This window comes from Candoia aspera, chromosome 3 (assembly GCF_035149785.1).
Source record: "Candoia aspera isolate rCanAsp1 chromosome 3, rCanAsp1.hap2, whole genome shotgun sequence".
NCBI lineage: Eukaryota > Metazoa > Chordata > Lepidosauria > Squamata > Boidae > Candoia > Candoia aspera.
Window position 1 is genome coordinate 115,974,079 of NC_086155.1, and position 16,294 is coordinate 115,990,372.

At 37.3% G+C, this 16,294-nt stretch overlaps 1 protein-coding gene across 1 annotated transcript in view; it reads left to right on the forward strand.

Annotated features, from left to right (window-relative positions):
* CFAP61 (cilia and flagella associated protein 61) overlaps positions 1-16,294 on the forward strand; it is a 174,902-nt gene that overhangs the window by 57,703 nt on the left and 100,905 nt on the right. The window contains exons 11-15 of the mRNA XM_063299927.1: positions 4,018-4,157; positions 7,769-7,895; positions 9,357-9,434; positions 9,939-10,145; positions 12,199-12,333. Of these exons, the coding sequence (XP_063155997.1) occupies positions 4,018-4,157; positions 7,769-7,895; positions 9,357-9,434; positions 9,939-10,145; positions 12,199-12,333 (687 nt within the window). The remainder of the gene's footprint in view (positions 1-4,017; positions 4,158-7,768; positions 7,896-9,356; positions 9,435-9,938; positions 10,146-12,198; positions 12,334-16,294) is intronic.

A 16,294-nucleotide genomic window follows, 5' to 3' on the forward strand; every position in this document is an offset into this window, starting at 1 on the left:
GCCTTTAATATCATTCCCTCAAGTGAGCAGTCTGGCTTTATTTCCTGGAGGATGGACTGGTTTGATCTTCTTGCAGTCCAAGGCACTCTCAGAATTTTCCTCCAACACCACAGTTCAAAAGCATCGATCTTCCTTCGCTCAGCCTTCCTTATGGTCCAGCTCTTGCAGCCATATGTTACTACGGGGAACACCATTGCTTTAACTATGCGGACCTTTGTTGTCAATGTGATGTCTCTACTCTTAACTATTTTATCGAGATTGGTCATTGCTCTTCTCCCAAGGATTAAGCGTCTTCTGATTTCCTGACTGCAGTCAGCATCTGCAGTAATCTTCGCACCTAGAAATACAAAGTCTTTCACTGCTTCTACATTTTCTCCCTCTATTTGCCAGTTATCAATCAAGCTGGTTGCCATAATCTTGGTTTTTTTGAGGTTTAGCTGCAAGCCAGCTTTTGCACTTTCTTCTTTTACCTTCATCATAAGGCTCCTCAGTTCCTCTTCGCTTTCAGCCATCAAAGTGGTATCATCTTGCATATCTGAGATTGTTAATGTTTCTTCCAGCGATTTTAACTCCAGCCTTGGATTCCTCAAGCCCAGCACGCCGCATGATGTGCTCTCATACAAGTTGAATAGGTAGGCTGAGAGTATACAACCCTGCCGTACTCCTTTCCTAATCTTAAACCAGTCCGTTGTTCCGTGGTCTGTTCTTACTGTTGCTACTTGGTCGTTATACAGATTCCTCAGGAAGCATACAAGATGACTTGGTATCCCCATACCACTAAGAACTTGCCACAATGTGTTATGGTCCACACAGTCAAAGGTTTAGAATAGTCAATAAAACAGAAATAGATGTTTTTCTGAAACTCCCTGGCTTTTTCCATTATCCATCAGATATTGGCAATTTGGTCCCTAGTTCCTCTGCCTTTTCTAAACCCAGCTTGTACATCTGGCAATTCTCACTCCATGAATTGCTGAAGTCTACCTTGCAGGATCTTGAGCATTACCTTACTGGCATGTGAAATGAGTGCCACTGTTCGATAGTTTGAACATTCTTTAGTGTTCCCCTTTTTTGGTATGGGGATATAAGTTGATTTTTTCCAATCTGATGTCCATTCTTGTGTTTTCCAAATTTGCTGGCATATAGCACGCATTACCTTGACAGCATCATCTTGCAAGATTTTGAACAGTTCAGCTGGGATGCCGTCGTCTCCTGCTGCCTTGTTATTAGCAATGCTTCTTAAGGCCCATTCAACCTCACTCTTCAGGATGTCTGGCTCTAGCTCACTGACCACACCATCAAAGCTATCCCCGATATTGTTATCCTTCCTATACAGGTCTTCTGTATATTCTTGCCACCTTTTCTTGATCTCTTCTTCTTCTGTTAGGTCCTTGCCATCTTTGTTTTTGATCATACCCATTTTTGCTTGGAATTTACTTCCGATGTTTCTAATTTTCTGGAAGAGGTCTCTTGTCCTTCCTATTCTATTGTCTTCTTCCACTTCCGTGCATTGCTTGTTTAAAAATAATTCCTTATCTCTTCTGGCTAACCTCTGGAATGTTGCATTTAATTGGGCATATCTCCCCCTATCGCTGTTGCCTTTTGCTTTCCTTCTTTCTTGGGCTACTTCTAGTGTCTCAGCAGACAGCCATTTTGCCTTCTTGGTTTTCTCTTTCTTTGGGATGTATTTTGTTGCCGCCTCCTGAACAATGTTGCGAACTTCTGTCCAGAGTTCTTCCGGGACCCTATCTACTAAGCCCAGTCCCTTAAATCAATTCTTCACCTCCACTGCATATTCCTTAGGAATATTAGTGAGCTCATATCTAGCTGATCTGTGGATCTTCCCTAATCTCTTTAGTCTTATCCTAAATTGTGCAATAAGAAGTTCGTGATCTGAACTACAGTCAGCTCCAGGTCTTGTTTTTACCGACTGTACAGATGTCTGCCACCTTTGGCTGCAAAGGATGTAGTCAATGTGATTTCGGTGTTGTCCATCTGGGGAAGTCCATGTATAAAGCCGTCTCTTAGGTTGTTGGAAGAGAGTGTTTGTTATGCAGAGTGAGTTGTCTTGGCAACATTCTATCAGCCTATGTCCTGCTTCGTTTTGTTCTCCCAGGCCATGCTTACCTGTAATTCCAGGTGTCATTTGACTGCCCACCTTAGCATTCCAGTCTCCCGTGATGAAAATAACATCTCTTTTAGGCGTGTTGTCCAGTAGGTACTGCAGATCCTCACAGAACTGCTCTACTTCAGCTTCTTCAGCATCTGTGGTTGGGGCGTATATTTGGATCACTGTGATGTTAGATGGCTTGCCCTGAATTCGAATTGAGATCATTCTATCGTTTTTTGGATTGTATCCAAGCACTGCTTTAGCCACTTTACTATTAATTAGGAAGGCTACTCCATTTCTTCTGTGGTCCTCTTGTCCACAGTAGTAGATCTGGTGGTCATTTGATGTGAAGTGGCCCATTCCAGTCCATTTCAGTTCACTGACGCCCAAAATGTCTATCTTTAATCTTGACATCTCACCAATAACCACATCCAATTTGCCCTGGCTCATAGATCTTACATTCCAGGTTCCAATGGTGTGTTGATGCTTAGAACATTGGATTCGCCGTTCACCACCAGCACCATCGGCCGCTAGCCATCCTTTTGGCTTTGAGCTAGCTGCATCATCACATCTGGGGCTAGTTGAACTCATCCTCTGTTCCTCCCCAGTAGCATTTTGACCATCTTCCAACCTGGGGGTCTCATCTTCCAATGGTATACCGACATATCTCTGGTTGTACTGATCCATTTAGTTTTCACGGCAAGAATACTGGGGTGGGTTGCCATTACCTTCCCCAGGGATCGCATTTAGTCTGACCTCTCTGTCATGACCTTCCCGTCTTGGGTGGCCCTTCACGGTTTAGCTCATGGCATCATTGAGGTGCTCAAGCTCCAGCACCATGACAAGGTAATGATCCTTTGCTGAAGCAATCTTCATATAAGATAAGGTAAATATCACACTTTTAGAACAAAGCTTGAAAATAAATTAGGTTTTCCTCTTAAATACTTACAGACCAAATAAGGGATTTGATACAGTCCAACAGCTCTGCTGATGTCTGGCTTGCTTCATCTATTCTCTGTCCCAGCCCCCATCCCTACAAAATTTTAAAATATATTTTCTCATTCCATAGAAAAAGAAATATAACAAATGGAACAGAATTTCCCATTTTCTTCAGAGCAAATCAAACTTTGTAACCCAAATGAAGAACATATATTTATATGGATTTGCTTCCTCCTTTTTTAAAAAAGTTGTTGAAAAATTCCAGACACTGTACAGCAATAACGTAATAGGTTATATTTGTTAGTGCTAAATATTTTTTTAAATATAGAAAGGCTAATGGCTGAAAATCTGTTCAATTAGTTAAATATTCAGCCAATCTTTGACAATTAAGAGTTAAGAGACCAGATATATAATATCTGGTACTCTGTTATTATTCTTCATATTATATAAGTCAAGTTTGTATAAGCTTATCTGAGTTCTTCATCAGCACAGAAATTTATTTGTTTATTCAAGGCCTAATCCTGAAAGTTCTGTTGGGTGAGAATTGTGAAAGTGCCTCATGTATTTAATGGGATTTTTCATGGAGAATTTCATGGTCCATTGAGCTCCCAAAATATTCAACAGATATAAAACAATGGGTCTTTCTTCTGTCAATACTACTGAAGTTAATAAAATTCTGTTTTATAAAAAGGACAGTTCCCCTTTCTCAATATATATTTAATTAATTGTTTATTGGCTTGGATTCCGATAATGATTGTGCAAGAGAATGGGCAACCTTAGTTTCCCTCCTTGCCCCGCACATGCTTCAACTTTCTACAATTCATCCAAGGCCATGCTGGGATATTTCCAAACTTGGGGAACTTTAGTAAAGAGAAAGAGGTGGGAAAATGCTTATCTTGCTTTTTGTAATCCTATCCTATATTTTGTATTTGTATTTTCCTTTTTGTCAATTTGTTACTTCTTTTTTTTAGGACAAAGACTTCTGCATCATCACAGTGCCACATATGGTCCCTGAATTTCATCTGATCCAGAGTTTTGTTAGGATTATTCCCTTTAGCCATTGTACGCTGGATCAGGAGCTTTATGTATTTCACCGTTCTGGATTGCTCAAGTTAGTAATACATTTTGTTCTCACAACCATTTTCAAATAAATTGTTTTGATTTTAAATTAATTGTTTAGATTATACTTTGTGTTTCTGTTGGTGTGTGATATGCTGACATATTTGTATTAGAATTCTACTGATAAGATTTTTTTTTTTTAAACCACAGGATTTATCATGGCATAGAAATGGTTGTAGAGACACTTCTGCAAACTATTAATTCCCTATTAATCCCAAACGCCACTCTTTTTTCAAGGATGGTACATCTCCATCTCAAAATGGGACGTATGTCTTCCCCTAGAGCAGTGCTTCTTAAACTTTTTTCACTCAGGACCCCTTTCCACTTTTAAAAATTGTGGAGGACCACCTTCCCACTTGGAGGACCCCAAAAGAGCTTTTGTTTGTATGGATTATATGTATCAATATTTCCCGTAAAAGAATTAAAATTGACACATTGTAGAATATTTGTTTATTGAATCATGTAAAAATAACAATATTAAACTCATTAAATATTAACAAAAATAAAATATTTTTCATGAACAATTCTATATTTTTTAACAAATAAAAATGAGAAGGGTGACATTATTTAAAATTTTTGCAAATACCTTCAATATCTGGAAAATAATTTTGATTTTGAGGACCCCTGAGAGGGTCTTGGGGGACCCCCAGGAGTACTAGGACCACACTTTCAGAAACACTCATCTAGAATATTCAGTTTCATGCTTGTTATACCTCTATCTTACATGGATTGAGTCTCAGCTTGTTCATCCTCTTCTGTCCAAAAAGAGTTTATAATGTTGGCAGCCTCTAAATTTGACAAATACATAAATTTGATGGTGCTTGAATCCAAAGCTAGAGACAACTGCCTATAGCAGGGGCAGCCATCCTTTTAGACAGCTTTGGGGGTGGGGCTGCCCTAAGGGTTGAATTTGGTATGATGGCAACTTTTCTGAAGAAGAAAGGGTGAAATTTTCTGCTTTTTTGTATTTGGGGGACTTGGGACTTATTAAGGGAAAAGGTATGCATCAAACCTACCAGAGCATTAATGCAGCTATTTTGAAATATAGTCTCTTTCGATTATGGTTCCTGGTGACTTCCTGATATGTCCATGTAGTTTTCTTAGCAACAGTGTGGAAATGGTTTGCCACTTACTTCTTCCAGGATTTGCCTAACTTTCCAGTCTAGCCTACAATCCTGGTATTCCCAGGCAGTTTCTGAACCATGTACTAACCATGTCTTGACCAAGTGCCTGGAGGCCTTTCAGATCTGGACAGAACAAACTCAGGCTCAGTTCTAACTAGTCCAAGTGACTATGGTTATTTGGGCCCCCTGGATTTGTGGGTTTTTCATCTTTGATCTTGGTTAGGGTTGCACTTCCCCATTCAAGACTGGTGTGCAATCTGGAGTCTTTGTAAACAGTTCCTGCTTATGGAGCAGGTGACAGCCTTGGCCAGGAGGACCTTTGTGCAGATCCATCTGGTACACCTGGTATGCCCTTTCCTAGACTGGGAAGCCCTGTAGACAGTTACTCATGCCCTTGTCACCTGTCAACTGGATTACTGCAATGCACTCTATTTGGGGCTGCCCTTGAAGACCACTCAGAATTTACAGTTTGTCCAGATTGTAGTAGCACAGACAGTGGTAGATGTGTCACATTATGCCCATGCGTCATCCCTGCTTCAGGAGCTGCACTAGTTGCCAGTTCACTTCTGGTTGCAACTCAATGTGCTGGTTATCACCTAATAAAGCTTTACATGGCATTGGACCATGCCATGTAAGAACTAAAAGTAGATTTATTAAACTCTGATGGACCATCATATTGCTGGCTTGAATAGAGTGTACTAGATTGCCAATTTTGCATACTTAGGCTAGGAGCATATCTGGACTAGGGACAACTTTTGAATATGAGTATCTCTGAACTTCTTCCAGATATTATGCTCCATCCTGTACATAGGTCCAGATACCTATTTAAGTGCCACAGAACAGCCATTTTCCCAAATTAAATGTTAAACTAAAACTAAAAACAGTAGCATAAAACCTTAAAACAGCTAAAATACAAACAGTTTAATAATACGTTAGCTGTTTCAACATTTGCTCCTTTTCATATTCTCAGTCTAGATATCCCTTCATGGAAAGATTGTATACTCAAAGCACACTATAACTTTACACAAAACAACAAGATGAAAGCATTACAGGTGAAATTTGGCATGAATGAGAAAAACTGGACCACCTGTTTTCATCCGAAGTCTCTCAAATTAAAATGTAATTTCTGGAGAAGATGTAGATGTGCATAAAAAACTGAGCAATAATGGAAAAATCTGAGGAGTGTAAAAGCCAGTGCTAATAATCCTTTCCTGGTGAAGCAATATACTGTATAAAAAGCAAAGATCAATGCAATGTTTTTGCACTGTGAAGGTTTAAAAGACCTGCTGAAAATGGATAAAAGCAAACCCTCCAGAAACAGCATAGCGGGGTGGAGGAGAATTGAAAGTACAAACTCAAAAAGATAAAGGGAAAGGCTCTAAATGAAAAACTGATTAGCAATGGTTGTAAAAAAAGAAAGACCTTACACAATAGCCAGAAGATGGCAAATGCAATACCAAGTCCACTACTTAAGGGGGAGGTTGGAAAATAATAATACAACAAGGTGTAGCCTGCAATGCTTAATGGATACTTATCTTCAATTTTGACTGCAAAGCATAATAATAATGGTGCCCTTAACATCTGGACAGTCAAATGATTCTAGAATGAACTAATTCTTTACTGAGAGCAAAATGAGCATGTACAGACTAAGATATTTTTCTCCCAGTCTGTCATTTTTGCAATAGGTCTGATTTTTTTTTAAACAGGTGTCCATTTTTGTCAGGTGTTATTTAATCCATTTTGCTTCTTGTAACTAATTATATAGAGAAAGGCTCTCTTTATATTATTAATACATATATGCAAGAGATAGTAGTAGACAGTACTATTTGGCATCTAGAAAACAGGATAAGAACGTCTATACCATAAAATGGATTTTGTATTATGCTAAGAGTAAAAGCTTATTTTCTTTTAGAAAAGTACCCATGTTTCAAACCTACTCTCTTTTCAGCTTTCTGCAACTAGTTTGTGAAAAGATTAGTGAAAGAAAAATAGTCCTGAAAAACAGCAGCAAGATCAAAACATGTTGAATAACTTTCTAAAATCATTTGTTTTGTTTTGTTTTGTTTTGTTTTGTTTTGTTTTGTTTTGTTTTGTTTTGTTTTGTTTTGTTTTGTTTTGTTTTGTTTTGTTTTGTTTTGTTTGCTGATAGGACTTTTCTATCTCTGCTGGCAGGGAGTCAGCTGAAAATAGAATGAAATATTAGAGAAAGTATATGTTTGGGGCATATATATATACTGATAGGAGGCTGATGAAAATTTATAGTGTTGGTAGGCACTGAGGTGTAATATGTTTGAATTCCCTGTGAACAAACACAGTAATGGACTTTCAAACTGAGTTTGATGTGATCTTGATATGAAAACCCTGTATCATAATTTTTTTTTCTTTATAGACAGTCATCATGATTGCCTATTCATGTCTAGGATCTGAGACATTAGACATTAGTAGATGTCATTGTTGGAATTGGTTTTGTTTTCAACAGGTCTTTTCTTGTAAGAGCAGCAAAATCTGCAGATGTCTTTGCTATTGAAAGACTAATCCAAACCCTGCAATTGAACACAAGTATATTGGACGACTTAAATAAGTACTTATCAGCACGAAGAGATCCAGTATGTGTTATATATTAATAGTTAATACTGGTTTTTTTAAAATAGTGAATGGAATTTATTGTAATTATTTGTAATTCACTTAATAACAGACGTGTCCTGGGCAGTTTATAAAGTAATTAACACTTCCTTTAAAAAAGAAAGAAAAACGATGATGTGAAATTAATAAATAGGGGGGGAAATCCTCTAAAACATTATAGAGCAGGCACATAAAATCAGATTGAACAGAAAACTATAAAAATGCCTCAGAGAACAAGAATGTCATTGCCTGGGACTGAAAAGACATTAATGTACTTGCAGATCTGCCTGTCTGGAGAGAAATTCCACAAGCAGGATCCCCCGCCTAAGAGAGCCCTCTTGCTTGCAGCCACCTGCCTCATTTCTCTTGGCCTCTAAAGTTGATTGAAGGACCCAGGCAGACATATCGTGGGGAAAATGTTCTTGAGATTGTCTACACCCGGGCTTATCAGGGCTTTAAAGACTGATACTAAAACCTTGAATTGGGCCTGGAAATGAATTGGCAGCCAGCATGTAACTGATGGTTTACTGGCTTGATATTATTATATTGGCCAGTCCCAGATAGTTGAAACCAGAGCTGCAAGTTACTAACTGAAACTGCTGAACCACCTTCAAAAGTAGCTGTACCTACAATATATTGCACTTAACTATTCTGTAGGTTACCAGAGCATGCATAGTTGCTGCCAGTATATCCTAGCCCAGATAGGATTGCAGCTAGTATATCAATCTAAGCTGATAAAAGTCATTCTGGGCAACAAGGCTACCTGACTAGCACTTCAACAAGAGCATCAACCATACCAATTGAAAAATCCACTGGAATCTTCTGGAAAACATCAGGATCTGTTAGCCTATAGGGGTGGATCATTCTAATTAGTTACCCAGATTTGTAAAGGGGGAAAAACAACTGTAAGCCTAACCTCAACAGGTAGTAATCTGAACATGACGACAAGATAGATAGTAGATTTCCATTTTCAGATTATCATCTTCCTGTCCTGTTGAGACAAGCAGTTTAGGCAATGATACACTGGGATAATCCCATAGTTGTCATGCACCATACTGAACTGCATCAGTCGGCATATTAAATTCTTCAAGGATTACCAGATTGAAAGTCTTCAACACTGAGTCTGAGATCATCCCTGCCTCTTGTGGGCAGTGGGCAGCACAATCTCTAACCTGCATTGGCACTAGAAGAAGGGTTACCACCTGGTAGAATTACTCTGGTGGACAAGAAGTCTGGAGACTGAGATGTAATTCTTATAGTTTCCAATTCCCTGAGCTACCTCACTTTATAGGATTGTTATGGAGGAAAATAGAAGGGGGGAGTGCTGTGTATGCCATCTTGAGTTCTTGAATGAAAAGTTGGATAGAAATTCAATCATTCAGTCAATGATTTTTGAATTAGTAGAGGAAAAAATGCATACCAACTTGCTGGATTTGTTTTTTCAGGATGGGACTCCAGTTCAGGCATTTGTAGCAGAGGTTTTGAGTCAAATAGTTGGAATATCTGTTCTTAGAAATGAAATGGTATGTATTCACATTTGCAACTATTCTTGTTTGATTGGAAAATACCAGATTACTATAACTTTTAAATATTCACAAAGGAAGGAGCAGCGTTATCTGCATGGGGGTGAAAATCAGCAAGCTAGCTGATGGAATTATGCAATGCAGGCCCCATCGCTTTTGAACATCCATGTAACATCAATGCATGTACAGAAGAGGCAGGGTGTGCATTGTGATACTCCATCCACCAGCTTTCTGTTTTTCATACACACACAAACACATCCTGCAGACAGTGCTGGAGAAGAATATATTTTTGGTTAAATTAAGATCATACAGTTTAGACACTAGTTTCCCTCTCACTGAAAGGAGAAAGGTGAAGAAAAAAGTGAGGAGAAAGGAACATAAGAAAGAGTTTCCAAATGAATGTTCCCCTTAATAGTGGCTTGTCTTTTTATGCAGGCAGAAGGATGTGGTGTTGATGCAGGGATGCAGAATTCCTCCTTAACCACTTCCTGAATTGTTTTCCAGGATATCGAATATATTCGCTCACACTACAACATTGAAGATTTTATCTATTTCAGTCATTACCAACAGGAAGAACATGGCCACCTTTACCATTTTGCTGTCAATCCAATCTTTCATCATTATGCCAAACATTTTATGAAGGAGATACTTCGGTTATCCTACAAATCATGTCTCTATTATCCTATTTATCCCCAGCCTGAAGAAGGGAAGGTAAACTACAAGCTTTTTAAAAATTAATTTTATTTTTTCAATTGTGTCTCTTCACTTTATGTCAGTGCACAGAAATATAATATATTCATTTCAAGTATGAACTATATAATAATTAATGAATAATAATAATTAATGAAATGTGATCCATTCTTTATGGATAAAAGAAAGAATATTGACTTTTTAATCAGAGTTATGATAACATCAATAAAAATTGCAAGAACGTTCCCTATAAAATAAACATGTGAAGCTGCCACATATGCATTGTAACATTTAATCTTAAAACACATCTAAGAATTAATATTTGATCTGAGGGAGAGAGATTCATTAAAACTTACTCCCTCCCTATATTACCTTTTTTTTTTGTTAGTAAGAAAATTAAGGAGTACTTAAGAAAGTTGTTCAGCTCTGACATAGGAACCTCCTGGAACTTACTTCAGAAAGTATTTAAGATTGTGCTAGTAAGGGTCCTTTCTACAAGGTAAATAGCCAGTACTGTATCAGAATAGTCCAGGAACTAAAGAAGCTCATGTGCAAATAGACTTATTTTATTAATTTAAGGTAAAGACAACACAATAAAGATCTAACCCTAATATGAAACTATTAAAGATAACCAAACAGCCTCCGTAAGCATAAGGGTTAAGCCCAGAGATTCCACAAGGCAATAAAAGTTAAACATAACTTTGGTACATTTCTGGAGATCTTCACTGAGGTGTCTGAGAATAGGTAGTGGGCAACTTGTTTATTTATTATTCAAATTTTGCTACCGTCCATCTCCCTCAAAAGGGGGACTCTGGGCAGTTTACAATAAAATTAAAACTATAATAATAACAATTAAAATCTATAAAAACAATTACAAATATAAAATGCAATATAAATAAGTATACAATCCAAGAGGTTAAAAATTCTGATCAGGTGGGAGGGGCTCTAAGGTGCGAGCCAACCCCATGCAAGATGGCAAAACCAGGTTTTCAGGGCCCTCCTGAACTTACATTTCTGACCAGCCAGCATAGCAGATTCGAAGTAGAGATAGGAGGACCGTGTGCCAAGTACAATAAAAGGACAACTAACCGTAATGGATACTATATCCTGCCTACATTGAGGAGAAAGGGTTGTTTGTATTTCTTCCATGTGAGCTGAAATTTCAGTGCTGTATTGCTTCAAATTCTGAAGGTGCGGTTCCCCAATCCTTAGGAGCAGGTTTGAGAAGATGGAACAGAAAAAGCTTTAGTGAATGCACAGAAAGACTTTACTATATATATTATGCCTTGGATATAGAAGAGTATGTTGTGTGTCTTGAACTGAAATATTGCCATGGTAATATTTTAAATGAAATGGTAAGGAATGTGCAAAAAATAATGTATTAGCAGAACATATTTCCTTTTACACTTAAGAAACTTGATTTTATTTTATATGATGCAATTGCTCTTTTAATAGCAGTCTGAGTTCTTAATGCAACATAGACTTTGGAAATACTCTAAATTTTTTATTTGGATTATTGCAGTTTTAATTACTGTAGTTTTCCAATGGTTTATATGAAGACTATAATTGAATTTATTGCAATAAAAACAGTCCTTTTTGTATTTATGAATTTTTCTTAGTGTTTATGCTATTTCATTAACATTTGTTGTTTTTCATTTTGATGAAAGCATCGTTTATCTGTTTTGTAAAATAAGCAAAGGTTAAGAATATGCATGTAACATGGCTTAATGAGGTTGGATGAAGATGACTCATGATTGCTGTAAAGGAAAATATACCTCTGGGAGAAACTACTTGTGCTGCAAAATCCCATAAACCAAACCACTTGTTTATCTGTCATTCCCAGTGAGATAGTAATATAATTACTCTCATAATTATCTTCATTAGTATTGGGAATTAACTGCAATCCATTCCTCTACTTTCTGAGTGTCTATTTTATTTTATTTTTGAGGGATGGGAGGTACTATTCTGGGTTTTAATCAAAGGGATAAAGGATTATTATATTCACAAAGCAGAGACATCTGTGATGCACTTTTCTGACATTCTGTGTGCTAAAATATAGCTTGTTGTCCTTCAGTTCCAGAATCCCTGTGCCCATTCCCTAACATCTGCCCTACATTACATGGTTCCCGTGCGACCAAGACGACAGATTGTCTATCCTCTGGAAAAGCTTGGCATAAATGCTCCGTCAAAGCAAGTCTCTAAGGATCAGGTGGGTAACTGAAGCAGAAGCAAGCAAAAGGCATAGCTCCAGCTAAATGTAGAATTTGGCAGATGGGATGACATTACTGTCTTAATGCTGCTCGGCTGCTTCTTAATTACCTTGAACCTCATGTTCATGCCCTTACAGTTCACGGTCAGCTGTATCATTTTCTATATATTCTGTTTAAAAAAAAACAATTATAGGCTGCAGCCTTTATATTATTAGAATTTGATAGAGAATAATTTTAATATATTAAAATAAGCAGAGTTGTATTATGGAACTTTAATCAGGCTCTTTTGATCCTTCAAGGAAGATAATTCCCAGTCCTATACTTGCTATCCCCTCCTCCCCCATTTTCACATCAAATAAATTATCTACATTTGGAAATTCTGGATTGTGATCTGTAAAAAGCCCAATTGAATCATAACACAGGTTTGTATAACCCAGTTTCCCATTTCCCGCAGTGACCAGCCAAATGTTCCTGGAAAATTCACAGTCTTCTCTCAGCAACTAGTATTTAGTGACATACTGCTCCTCAGGTTCCATTTAGCCATTGTGACTAATCATTATTGGTAGACCTATCCTCCCTAACATTCTCTAATCCCTTATTCATCTTGCCAGGTGGTATATGGGTCTATGTGCTTTGAGGATGGAAATGTGGAATGCATATAAGTGTGCCATCTGTTGCTTTTCATGATGCTAACTAACTGGGATCTCTTTACATGGTTGCTGGATATTAGGGATTTTCTGCTCTTACAGTTGCCTCTTGTATATTTAAGGGTGACAGCCAACATGGAAACCTGTTTCAATGCACGTTTATTTTTCATTTTGAGGGATGTAGAAATAAAAATGGGTATATATTTTCAGCAACATAATTTGTTTACATTCCACTCAATAGGTATATATTTCACTTTCAGTTTTTGTGTTGATACCAGTGAAGCAAGCTGAATTATTAAACAAATAAAAATAAAATAGCAGTATGTGAACTGGATTGTAATTATCCTTTGTTTTTATTTTTTTGTTTTTTAACTTCTGCAGTGCAGTTCTCTGATTTTAAAAAATGCATACAAATTTTGAAAATTTGAGGCTCACAAATATTAATGGATTTAGAGACTGGTTTAGTCATCCAGATTTGTTTTATAAATTTATTTGCAGGTTTTTTCTTTATCTGCTTAGTATAAACAAACGAAAAAGCAGAGGCAGTGGGATGTCAGAAAGCAGGTGGGCCAGTGGGATATACCATGTTGGGACATTAAGTGTGGCAGCTGAGGGGAAGGAGGGAAGGGAAGCCACTGATAAAATAGGGAATGGGTAGGTGGAATAGTAGGATATGTCATGCTGGGAGCTGAAGAAGAAAGAGAGGGGGTGGCACATATCAGCCTTACCATACTTAACTCTCTGGATTCCAAAACTGGAACAACCAAAATGTTCTGGGTTTTGGTTCTGCCCAGCAGTGGCTGACCCAAAACAGTGTGGCTACTCCTCCAGAATACAGTGGTTTGTTACAGAGTTCAAGGCAAAACATTTTCCTAATTTCATGTACACTCCTACCCATCTGTATAATTGGCTTAATTACATAACTTGATACTTTTTTCTGTCCATTTTTCATGAAGTAGCAATACACGTTTGGAAATTTGTAATATATGGCACAGTCATCTGGAAGAGTTTGATTTTTACTCCAAGAATAAAGAATGGATATTTATTACCTGTAGGAATTTCTAGTATTCCTATTTTATTTAATACAAGGTGTTAAATAGTGAATTAGTGAAAGGTTCTTCCTTTATTAGACATAGTCCAAGGCAAAGCCAGACAGAAAACCTTGAGAAAATACTATGTAGTTTGGAGAAATCTAAAAGAAGCCATATTTCATTTTTGGAAGTAAGGATATAGCTGGATCCTTCAGTAAAACATAGTGAAAATCATTAAAGGTCCTTCTTAAGGGACAATAAGTTCTACTGATGAGGTTTTTTTCCAGGTATCTGCCCTTTGAGATATGTGTCTGTGTGTGTGTGTGTAGGTGGTTAAGTTTATATAGGCAGTATGGCAAAGTGAGATTCAACCAGTATGTATAATTAACTTGAGAACCATAATTATTTTTATAATTGTAAACATAAACAGTTGCCAATTTGTTTATTGTCTCACCATCTGGGAGCATTCTGCTATCCATCTGTTTTAGGTAATTATGTAATTATCAATATAAACCTACAGTGGGTGATATAATTAACAAGAATAATTACTCCATACTGCATAATAAAAATCATGTATCTATTAAATTACTTTGTTTCTGGCCACCAATTCTTCATGTTTTATTATTTCTTACTTGCTCCAAAGTTGTGAAGTTTTAGTGCATAATTCAGGGATGTTTTTCCTGCTATTTACAAAAAATCTGCAACATCGAAGAATATTCTTCTGGTCTCTGTGCATTCCACATATGGGATTGCATTTGTGCAGTCATAAGCATTCCACCCAAGAATTCCAGGTTAGCTTCCAAATGCCTAAGGAAAGAGCAGTGGACACAAGTCTAGGAATCTCTTTCGTTGTGAATCAGCTCTGAAGATTCATCTGAATCTTATAAAAGAGAAGGAAAACTCTTAGTAGAATAACTTGCATCCTCCTTTATTTGGGTCTACCAATTCTCAACTGATCTTTTCCGAATCTTATTGACCATAACATGCAGAGGGCTTCAGTTCTTCATCACATAAGCGAAACCAGAAGAGATGCTGAATTTGGTTCCTCTAACCCAGGCTAAAACAATCTGGCAAGACCAGTTTGTTTCAAAAAAAATTTTTAAAGTCAGGAATGCAAGTGTGCCATGTCCCATAGAAACAGATTTGAGCTAATAGAGTTCTTCCCTTCCAAGCAAGTTCTTCCCTTCCAAGCTGCTAATGGTTGATACTGTACTTCTATAGGAGTGCTGACTATTTCTGCAGTAATGTCACCTGACAGGGAACCTCCAAGTATCTGTATGAAAAAAAAGACTGAGGCTGTGCATTCTATTTCCAAACCAGTGAAGAATAGCCTGAAGAAAATATATACTGAGAAAGGGTTTTCTTGGCCTTCTCCTGGGATGTCATCCAATCTGGAGCCAAAACCATTGCAGCTAATTCAGTGGCAGGGAGAAACATATGGCTAAACAAATGAGTAGTGGATGAATATTGGCTACCAAAAAAGGAAGCTAGCCAAACACTTTGAAGAAAGTCGGGATGCTGTATTCATGGAGGACTTAGGATAAAAGTCATTCCTACTAATGGCAAAAAAGGCAAATGTAGATTGAAACTTGCCCAACCCTTTTGTTCTAATCAACATATGTCAAAATACTGATGCAGTAGTGCTTCCAGAATTTCAAAAAATAGTTCCTTCCACCCATAAATCTCCATGCAGGATTTTTTAAAAAAATGTTTTGAATGCCAAAACAGCCCAAGGAGCCTGAGGAAGGGATACTCTTTGGAATTCTCTAATAATTAATACAGTTTATCTTAATCAGAGATAATAAAGAACAAAAGCAACAGAAATAAAGTAACATTTAAATGCCAATAATATAAACATTGCCAAAAGAGGCCCATATGAGTCCTCAGTGAAACCCAAAGTCAATCTTTTGCAGCAGTCATGCACCATGACAGCAGCCATGCAGAACTTCGTGACATTTTGTAAAGCAAAAGCTTTATTATATGATAAAAGAAAACATAACATAAAATTTCTCAAACTGACCTGAGATATGTAATAACAAAGAAGAAATTAGGCTTCTTTGGCTGTTGTTATGAAAAGAATAATATAACCACAGGTGAAGTAGGAATTCAACAGTTCCAGAAGTGCAGGGGCAAATAGGGCAAGCTCTAGGATTTTGTTCAACAGCCATATAATATTTCTGAGGATAAGATCTTAAACTTAGCTCTAAACAAGAATCTCTTGTTGGAATGTCAAAGTAAGTGATGCAACATAGCCAGTTAGTTGCCATCTAGGATGTTCCATT